This window comes from Pygoscelis adeliae, unplaced genomic scaffold, assembly GCF_000699105.1.
Source record: "Pygoscelis adeliae isolate BGI_AS28 unplaced genomic scaffold, ASM69910v1 Scaffold172, whole genome shotgun sequence".
NCBI lineage: Eukaryota > Metazoa > Chordata > Aves > Sphenisciformes > Spheniscidae > Pygoscelis > Pygoscelis adeliae.
The window spans coordinates 3,745,554-3,756,935 of NW_008824338.1; the positions used below are offsets into that span (position 1 = coordinate 3,745,554).

Sequence of the window (11,382 nt, forward strand, 5' to 3'; positions counted from 1 at the left end):
TCCACTATACTTCCGAGTGCAGCAGTGGCAGTATGAACAAGCACAAACTCCACTGACATCACACCTGTCTTCAAAAACAGCTCAGACACAGATGATGTCATTCACGGTGTCTTGAATTTAGCCAAAGCCAAAAATTAGTATTGTAATTTTCATCGGTGCATTAATCAGCATGCAGGCAATGAGGAAACTGACATTGAAAAAAAGAAAAAAACAAAGCTAAAATTGGCTGCATGAAAGGATGACTTCACATGTCAAGGGTGGGTAACTGGATAAACCTGCATTTCCAAAACAGCTTTCTGAAAAGCTCTCTGAAGCAGAATTGAGAAACAAGATAGCTTTGTACACTAAGATACAACAGTATGAATCAAGTTCTGTCAGCACTTCTACAATAAGCCTTGCCTGTGAGAGAGTTTAAAATGAAGCTAAAAGATCTGGAATTCAAGAATGGAAAAACCAAGCCTCTTCAGTACACTTAACAGTATGTTTTAGGACGTTACAAGATTTTAGGTCCAGGATCTTTCACTGGACTTTCAACTACTCAGATTGTCTCCGCCCAAGACATCAGCACTATGATCATATTCCCATCAATTAAACTAGAATTCAGGCATCCTGCAGAAATGTTATTTTTGAAAGTGTATGTTACTTCCTCACTCCTTTTCCTCATTGTCTCCCAGCACACAGACAAAAATTCTTCTTAATGTTTTCTGTGTCATCCACTATCCTCAGATCCCTTCAGGAGGCATCCCCCACGCCTGACAAGGAAAGAGACCACATTTCTAGCACAGCATACCATGCAATAGGAGGTGTCTACGGCACTAGGCTGCAGCAAGGCCCTTCTGAAGACAGAACTCCACCAACCAGAGTATTTCCTGGCTCCAGGGGTGTGCAGTGGCACCAGCCTCGTTCCACAACCCTCCAATGCTAAATAAAAAGTCAGCAGCAGATCACAGAAGAGATCTGTGAGCAGTTGTACCTGGCATGCCAGATTGTGGAAGGACAGTTGTTCCCACATCTGCTTCAGATATAAGAGGAAGACCCAGAAGAAAGTTGACTGTGAAAAATCAACCTCCATGTGAAGGACTAGACCAATTAGTAGGCAAGACTGGAGGTTCAGACTGTAGCAGTATTAAACAAGAGAAAAAGACTGAAGAGCAGGTGGCCAGCAACCAAACTGCAAATTCAGTCTGTAAGTACATCGAGACCCTTCTGGGATTTCCAGTACCTTGAGTATTTCTCCTGGGTTGCTGAGGTTTTTGGGTAACTCTCAACTCTTAAGCAAACTGACTCTTCGCCTCCCCTTCCAAGTCGATTGCAAATCTGGCCTCCAACACACACTACTGAAAACCACTTACGGAGATCAAGGACCAATTGTAAATCCACAACTATGACTTCTAACAGGAAACTCCTACTTTCCCTGAAGCCAGCTGTATAGACACTAGTACCAGAAAAGGAAGAGTGCTTCAGCTAACTGAATTTTTATGCCTAAGTGAAGGACATCAACTGGAAGATTTCTATGATTTGGAGTCTCTGCTACTTTCCACATTTTGCTTCCCACCAGTTTCAGCAGATACCTGTGCTTGATTTGCTCAAACTCTTGATTCCAAACCCAGTTTCCTCTTGTTGACATCTACACAGACAAACTCTATAAATTAGACATGAACTCAAATCTACAGAAGCATAGCTAATCCCTGAGAAAAGCTATGTTGCCTCTACAGAGCTAAAGAGCAAAACTAGGCTGCAACAGACCTGAAACAACTAGAAGATAATCTATTTGCCCAGCATTAATAAAAGGGAACAAAAACTTCAATGGACTTTTAATCTGGCAAATAGTTAGAGAAAATCTTGTACCATCATCCCATTGAAGCTGCAGAAGGTATTATTCTAGTTCAAAACAACTCAACAGTTCCCCAGCACACACACAGAGCAGCTACAGGCCTGTGTCAGTACTGGCACAGCAGTTCAGCTTTCCACCAGCGTAGCCTGCCCCAAGCTACTTGTGTCCCCTCTAGTACAGGGACACAAATTCTACTTTCTGGAGAAAACTGCATCCAGGTTAAGCTGCAGTGACCTGCCTACTCAAACTTTGTTTATTCTAGCTGTTATCAGCAAGTCAATCATTTAAAGGAGAAAGCGAAGCTACATTCAAGTGCTCCTCCTCTAAAACTGCTAGTATAAAAAGAAAATTTAAACAATCTGCATACTATCCCTAGTCATTGCTACCTTGAGCTTGACTAAGCAGTTAGGCTACATCTATACATACAGATCACTAAGATAGGGTTTGGGACAATTTGGATATTCAATGGCTGTCATAGTCAAGCCTATAAGTAAATGAGATGGGAGTTTTGTGTAGAATTTGGTAAACGTGATTCCATTCCTCTGAAAGAGAAAAATACTTTGCCTCAAGCAACAAGATGTGAAAGCCCAAGTTTTAGAGTACTCCCTAATTTCATTTCTGATTTTCCATCTGCATTTTTATTTGCTTATTAAACACTGCCCATAGTGCCTCTCACCTTCATTATACAGATCTGACCCACAGACATCAGCATCTACTCGTATCATGCTTCAACTCAATGCAGGTGTAACTCATATGTATGAGTTTCAAGTAGTGCTTAGCTGCAAAAACAGCGCACTGCGAGATGTGCCTTCAGTGAGTGAAGACAGTTCATTAAAATAGAGCAAATTGCATCAATCATTGTGGCGTTTGTTCTCCTGGCACATTACTGTTGTGGCCTGAGGTTAGGTAGACTGGGTTAAACAATTCCTTAACATGGCTTAAAAAACACAAATCACTTCTGAAGAGACTTCTGATGATAACACAAAACTCTTTTGAGATGCTTTCACTTAGAACTCTTAATTCTCAAATACCAGAAAAACAAGTTCTCCAGTTGTAAAGTACAGATTGAATTTAAAGAAGCAGGGGAAAAAAAGACGCACAAAAGTACTCTGTAGGTAGCTGAGTAAGCAAAAAAAAGTGTACATGTGTGAGTTTGTGCAGGAAGAAAAATTATGTACTCCCACTGATTCAGCTGAGCCCAGTTATGAGTAGAGTTCTATCATCACACACTCATGGCAACACTAGGCCAGTGCTCATTAATTTCTCCAGAGTTTGATATGACAAGCAAAAGGTTTTCTCTTAAAAATAAAGCCAGACTTCTACATACCTGGATACAAAGGCAACTCCGAAGGAGTGAACGGATACAGCAGTTTCTGAGCAAGCTTGCAAACAGCAGCAAGAGTGCCAAGACTCTTGACAACACCACAATTACAAAAACATCAGAGGATCTAACAGCAACATATTTCTTTTAAAAACACATGCTTAGCTACTGCCTCATTTTTCCACTGCAAAATAAAAACATGCTACTACCCAGGCATGTGTAATGTCATACAGATACAGCACAGAGGTCCATTTCTTCTTGCTGTCATCTTATTCCAATGGCATGTTACTGTATAAACTCCTTGGAAGAGTATTATTTGCATATTTTCAGAAAAAGATGACTGCAACAAGACCTCAGAGAATTTCAGGATCCTTGGACAGATCTACCACTTTCCAGGTTTCTCTCTCCCGTTAGAAATTTCGATAAACTTACATTCCTTTTACATGTATTTTCCCCACAGTTGGAACCATATTCCCAATTCAACATTTTTAAAGCCACTGTTTTTACAGTGGTAAGAGTGGATAAGGAAGAAGCTCTCCACTGCTTGCTATCAATCTTCCATGAGTGGTGTTTCTTATTATATGAAGCTTTCTTGAGAATTGTCTAAATTAAATTGACCTCCAATCTTTTTGCTACTTCAACAAGCATTCTGTCCTGCAAGTACAGTAACCAAATACCGCACCTGTTCTCACATGGACAACTCTGACAAATACTATGTTATCATTTATATCTTGGTTGAAATAACCCTGTTTACTTACAAAAGTTACTTTGCAAAATTCAATCTTTTCCCTAATTAGGATTATCCTCAGTTCACATGCCAAGTTAACCTGAATTCCTTTTAACAAATATCTTAAAACTTTAAAGACTTTGTTGTACTTTTTTGGACTTTTGCCATCCACATACTCAATGTCAAGTATGCTCCCGGAGCACATGAATAGATCACAGGCTGTTTCCCCCCACAAAAACAGTTGACAAATATATGAACATAATCCTCTACAATCAGCAGTGGAAACCTCTTCTTACGGAGCTGAGCTAGAAGTGTAAGATGATTCTTACTGAGCATAGATAAGCTTTCGGTAATCCCAGCACATACTTTGATGAACAGACTGCGTTACAACACAAGCCAAGTCCTCAGACCTGGGACTTCGACTCTGAAAGCCAGAGGGACTGAACAAATCAGATTTGCTCCACTGGTCTGCAGACATATTCCCTGCGATCCCTGATATTTCCAGCACAGCCTCTTTGCTTTATTGCAAGTAAATTACTTCATGTTAGGATCTCTTTGTCTTTATTACAAATAAGTTGTTTCATGCTACCCAGCACCTACAGCTATGAACAGTAAAATCCTATAAAGGAGACAGCTTTATAGTAACTTCCTGAAAAAACACAACTTCCTTCTGCACCCCCAACAGCTGCAAATTAGGTAAGGAATATAGGGTTTTTTTTAAGAACGTACCTCCCAGATACTTTGAGAGTTGTTTTTAAATAAATGTCCAGAACAACCACTGATACTTTTGGACCCCTCTTCTTCTGGCCTTGGCTAGCAGAAAGAAAGAGGAAGCATAGAGAAACATGAGCAGAACTCACTGGAAGGTGCAGGATGACAAACCACATTATCCAGGTTCTCAGCCCTGCCCCTTTACACAACCAGCATTGTAAGGAGAATTGGTGCCTTTCCTTCCTTCTACCCGCTCTTTCCCCCTAACTTTGTCTCAAATGCAGATGGGCAGGATAAGGCTACCAACTGTCACGAAAACCTCCAATACTTCATTTTGGCGACCCAGTTCACCAGCCTTTAACAACTGCTCGCTGTTCTGCCCAAACCAAACTGGAGGTCAACCTGCTGACTAGCGTTAAGAGGCCCCGCTGGGAGAACCACCATCCCAGGCAGTTTTGCTAGTTTAAAGTGTGGTGGAAACCAGAGACCAAGCTGTCATTCTGGATCCAGCCTGAGGCACAGACTCCGCGTGGGATAAGATTACACTTCCACACCCCATGCAGTACCTGTTTTGTAGGTATACAGTTTCAGTTTCCAGGACTATCAGTTTAATGCCCTTGAAGATGCCAAATTTCCTTTTCTTTCAGGTATCTTAAGTTTGTGTTTGGGTATAGACACATAGCAACAAAATAACAACTGAATTAAAAGTTAGCCAATCTGAGTTTAACAAGGAATATCTATTTCCCCAATACATGCAGAACACAGACTAAGCACATAAACAGTCATGTTAGAAGAAATCTCCCTCATCTCTCTGGATGAACAAAGCTTACATCTGAAATGAGCATTACAGAAAAACATTACCATCCACACAACAGCAGCAAAATCTGCCAGTAATCACAGACATCACTGCCATGCACCAAAGGACTGGAAAAAGCCCTCCTCTTGTTTGTTTTCAAGATGACAAAGAATCAGTGCTACTGTTCAGAGACCTAAAGCACATATGTCTAGCCTTGTATTAGCAGCAACACTCATTCAGCAGATTAGAGGTATACTCCCTTGATCAGTTTTAAATAAGCAGGCAAGTGAAGGGTTCCATTAATAGTTTTTTCATTCATTTGCCATAAATCTCACAAGGTAGCTATTTCAGTTATTAATTATTCAAATTTATAATCCAGAAATATGAGCATTACTTTTCTACGCTCTTCAAATGATAATTTTAAAAACACAACATTATCAATAGTCTGAGAAGGTATTCCCTCCCCCGCAAGAGGAAGGAGAGGAGGCATCACTTAAAAATTTCATAAAATTGAGTAAGAGTTAAGACTACATCTAAGGTGCAAAAAAAATCAACAGGGCAGAGGAGGGAAATAGCAAGGTGAATTGAATGGCTTGTGCCTGAATTCAAAGAACGGCTGAGGCCAAAGTTCACACACACAGGATGGATACCTTTAATTAAACACTAATCTACCTGGACATATCTTTGTGATTGTGCTGGTTTTGGCTGGGATAGAGTTAATTTTCTTCCTAGTAGCTGGTATAGTGCTGTGTTTTGGATTTAGTAGGAGAATAATGTTGATAACACACTGATGTTTTAGTTGTTAGAATGTGCTAGTTTTGGCTGGGATAAAGTTAACTTTTTTCATAGTAGCTAGTATGGGGTTATGTTTTGGATTTGTGCCGAAAACAGTGTTGATAATTCAGGGATGTTTTTGTTATTGCTGAGCAGTGCTTACACAGAGACAAGGCCTTTTCTGCTTCTCACACCACCCCACCAGCGAGTAGGCTGGGGGTGCACAAGAAGTTGGGAGAAGTGCACTGGGGGTGGTGGGGAGCAAGTGAGCAGCTGTGTGCTGCTTAGCTGCCAGCTGGGGTTAAACCACGACAGTGATTTACATAGAGAACCACATTCACACACTATCTTCAGTCACAGAAACAATATTTGTTTTACAACGCAAGCTTTAAGGGAACATTGAAGCTGTTAAGTGTGTAGTTCTATGCCTGTTTTGTCTGGTTTCTTTGTGGATATAGTTGCAGAACTGCTGGAAAGCCGGTGACTAAAACCAATAACAATTCAAGTGCAAAATAAGCTTCTGTAAACCTGTACAAATTGTATTTGAAGACTGCACTATGAAGTAAAATTCTTGTATGTTATAACAGGAGAGGAGAATAGAGTATAATAAAAGTAAAACAGGCAATTCAAAGTAACATTTATTTGCACTGTTTTGCTACGCAACAGCTGGACTCAAGACCCTGCAATAGTGGGTACTATACAGACACGTAACAAAAATGCAGGCCTTGTCCCAAAGAGCTTACAACACAGTCCTTGCCATAGTAGCACACTTGGGATGTAAATATGTAGCCTAAATAAAACATATGGCATATATTTAATATATGACTATATGTCCTAAGTTTTGAAAGGGAAATAGATTAAAAAAGCACATTGCTTTATATGGAGACTTAGAATGGCTGCAAAAGCCTCACTTTTTTTATCCAGATCTTTCAGGAAATAGTGTTTATGAAATAAAGAACACTGAGGGAAAAGCGTGCTCTAAATGCTACTACTGCATTCAGAAGCATAGCTCTAACAATTGAAAATGCAAGTGCCAATGTTAAGCTGTCAAAAATGTCCCTTCGGAAACACTAGTATATTACTTTGCCGTGAACTGATTTCTAAGGCTGCTTAACAGAACAAAACCAGATAGGCCTGCAAGACTGGTTTTAGGTAGATGCTGATCCCAGTAGGAAGTTCATCCTCAATTCACGTTCAGACTTCAACCAAACGGTAACCAGGATTTACTACCTGGAAGTCTATTCTGGATAGTTATTACTACCTGGAAGTCTATTCTGGATAGTCACAAGTCTGTGTAAGTACCACACAGCTTGGATACCTGTACCAATTCTCACTGCTCTTAGCTTACAAACAAGACATGAATTTTACCTCCATTGACACTCAATGATAAAAACGCCTCTTTAAAGAATCAGGCTGAGACACTACATCTGCATTTCCTAAATTGTAATTTCGTAGATCTCCAGTCATTTATGCACTTGAGCTCACTAATTTACGTTTCAAGCATCTTACTAAAGCTTGCTTGGTTGAACTAGTATTTTGGCAAATTGACAAAGGAAAGTAATAAAACTTGAGCAAAACCCCCCAAAACCAAAACCCACCACCACCCCCCCCCAAGCTAAAGGAAACTGTCAAATCCATTAGAACAAATGGAAAAACACCAAATCCCAAACAAGGGACAAACCCATATAAACGTCTATGAGATGAGACTCATTTCCTGATATAGACGTTATCTGTGAAAACAACCAACAACTTTCAGGACTTCCAAGGAACATATTTAGCAGAAGAACGATTAGTTCCCTACTAAAAAATACCAAGGGAATACCCGCACCCCCTGTATACACCCACCCAATTGTGACCAACAATTTCAGCCAGCAATCCTGTCAAATCTAAGAGTATTAAAAATGTCTTAACAGACACAGGCTCATATGAAATTCACATTCAGGCTTGTAGAAAACTCTCAGGCATGGACTGAACAACAACAAAAAAGTTATCTTACCTTTCTAACTACCGGTTAGCTAATTGATATACAGAAGCAAGTAGCAACATTATTCAGAATCCAGAAGTCAATTGCTGCCTCTTTCCATCCCCCTAAAACACGCATTTAGCTATTAGGGAGGAAGGTGGGGGTTGGAGAGGAGGAAAAGAAGTGAAAATATTGGGTGAAAAAGCAGTGAATACAATTCATATCAAAGGAAAGTAAGTATCAGGAGCACATGCCTACAAAGATTACTGCCAGATTAAAAATCCTTGACAAATGTTTTCAGTTCATTATTTGTTTACACTGGAGGAACAAACTCATTGCCTACCAGACTTCTCAGATTACAACACAGACAGTCAAAGACAAGAAAAGAAATGGCTGATATGAAAATCAATCTACAGAAAATCTCACAAATGTTAGCCACTTCATGATCCACATATTTTTTTCCCAGATGACAAAAACAATTCTCATACAAACTCTAATCAAGCCTTAGTATTCTGAGAAGACCTGAACTACCAAAATGACAGTTATTTTAAAACTTGCGATGATATTCAAATATCCTTAATTGAGGAACGAGCCACTTTATTACTTTGGAGTATCAGATCCATTAAAGACCTCTTGGGTTTTGAACTGCTGTACAAAGACAGGTCCAGCATGATTGTAGAAACTGCAGGTGAAGATGACATGTAGCCCACCTCCCATGAAGATAACACTGACTTAGTATGTGCTAAGGTGGGGGGGGGTGGGGTTCGCAAATCTCAGCAGCTGCAGATGCTTGCTGAGCAAACAGGACAGGTAAAGAACTAAGATGAAGCAAACCCTGTAATGTAGCAACAGAACAACAGACTCTAAAAACTCAAGAAAGCCTCACATGGGTCCATCACACATCTTATGTTTCCGCTCAGAGCTGCGCTGGAGTTACCTTGCTTGGTACCAGGTAGGGAAGGGAGAACACCACCCTGAATACTTGCACTCCCCATGACAGGCATTTCAGCTCTAGCCCACCTAACCACTGATAACGCATTCAAATGCACAGAAGGGCAAATAACTACGTCCATCAGCATACAAATGGTGTTCTAGAGACACTATGAGCCATTTTAAATATTCAGTAAAAGAAAAACAAACACATATACTTCCAAAATATTTTGTACAGCTTCCTATGCTATTTCTCACTAGGAGCATTCAAGGTAAACCACCAATTTTTTATATTAAAACCACATACACTCGTTAGTTTGCTGTCTGTGCTCCTGTGCACATTTGTCTACTTACATTTCACAGCAACAAGAGAAAAAAGGAATACTCAAAAATGGAACCTCAGTTATAACAAGAGGGGTAAAGGATAAGCACACCTGTATAACCGCTGCAAGTAGAAAACACTAGCTAAGTCAACAAGAACTTTTACCCTGGGAAATTATCAGTGCCATTGAACAAAAACAGGAAAATTATTGATTCTTAGCTTTGTGGACTGTTGACTCTGGAAGTCATCCAGTGGGTGATAAAAGAAAGTAATATGCTTCTTAAAACATTAAAAACTCAATAACCTCACACTAGACTTTGTATTCCCATTTTATATGGGCAGTTTCAAATATACAATAGAGCAAGTAACTATGTACACAAGACCCTAACACATTAGGCACGTTAACAATGACTAGCAATATATATTTTAGCACAACGCTCAAATCTGTCAGGTTCTTTACTATTCTAAGGAAAAAAAAAAGTACAAGCTGCAAACTCAAAAAATCCCGAGTTCTGAATTGGTTTCTAACAGCTACGCTTTTAAGAAAGAAAATAACCAGTTAGCTGTAAATGATTCAGCTCTAATAAATAGACATACTATAAATTTGCTATTTAAATGCTTGCTAGCCTCTCCCATTACATGGTAGAATGGTAACATCTGAAATTTGAAACACTGTCTTGAGGCTACAAACTAACATTTGTTTTGTAAACAATAAAATCTGGTACAATTTCTCCCCCCCCAAATAAGACCACAAAAAGAAGTGCTCATATAAATGGAATCACTTGATCACAAAAAAGAATAAAAATTCTAACGATCAAACTTAAAATTCCAGTCACAGTTGTAAGGTTAACAATCCCTGCCAGATCAACAGAATTTAAACACTAGGATCCATATGGAAAACATTAATTACATGATACAAGATAGACGGTGGCTACACAGACTTGACAGACTTCTGTTCTCAATCAACAGCCATCAACATCCCTCTGCCACCACCACTCACCTATGTTAAGTACCATAAGTTATTTTTCTTTAGCAGTTACAATTTGTGTTTTTCTTTTTGTCAGACTCAAAGTCAGCATATTTGAACAATGTATTTTTCTATATTCTGCCAAAGGCACACTGCCCCTTAATGCACAGGGATGGAAGTATAGCTAATTTTACATTGTCTTTGGCAAAGCTGGCTTCTATAACAGGCTGATATTGCATTCTCTATTCTCCAAGCCTACAATCACCTTTTTTTTTTTTTTAACAGGTATTTATCCAGACTGTGCACAGAAATCAAACAAAACACACAGAAATTCACTGATATATTTCTGATGCAGGACCCTTACCCATACCACAAAAAAAATGGGGTTAATAAGAAAAAAATACTTTTCAGTTATCTCAAGCAGATGATTGCATAACAATCCAGGGGATTTAGAAACAGACACCTATCGTGCACAGTGCATTTGTGAGTGCCAATATGCATTGCCAAACTGCACCAGTCACTTACAGACTCTCCACAGCACACAGAAGAGCTAATAAAACATTGTGCCTGCTGTGCAATGTATTCCACACAGAGCCCTTACCGTGCTGCAGAACCGCAACATACCTTTCAGTCTTTTGGAATTCCCGTTCTTTTGCTGCTCATCCTCTTCGTTAATGGTGAATAAACCCAAGGGATTTGGCCTGGCACTTGTCTTCTTCAATCTCTCTTGTCGGAGGGCAGTAGTTGAACCAGGCATGTTGCTGTTGCCTCTTGCTTATTAAAAAAAAGTAAGAAACTGCAGCCCCAGCTTAGCAGCTAGCTGCAACACTGCCTGTTCATTTGAGCACTTGTAATAGATCCCCTATGGATAAGCAGTATGCAAACAGCTGACAAATACCAACGTCCACTCAGCAGTGAAAGGCTTGCAGTCTTTCCCCACGTTCAAGAAAAGCCCTAATTAAAGGCACATTGGTTTGGATGCTGCTCGTCGCTGTCTTAACCTGTTCAATCAGATCCCAGCCTACAGCTCTGGGTTC

The 11,382-nt window shown here is 39.7% G+C and overlaps 1 protein-coding gene across 1 annotated transcript in view; it reads right to left on the reverse strand.

Annotated features, from left to right (window-relative positions):
- Positions 1–11,102, reverse strand: part of MAP7 (microtubule-associated protein 7) — a 117,928-nt gene extending 106,826 nt beyond the window's left edge. Inside the window, 1 exon segment of the mRNA XM_009319140.1 lies at positions 10,970–11,102. Coding sequence (XP_009317415.1) covers positions 10,970–11,102 — 133 coding nt within the window.
- Positions 11,103–11,382: the final 280 nt, after the last annotated feature.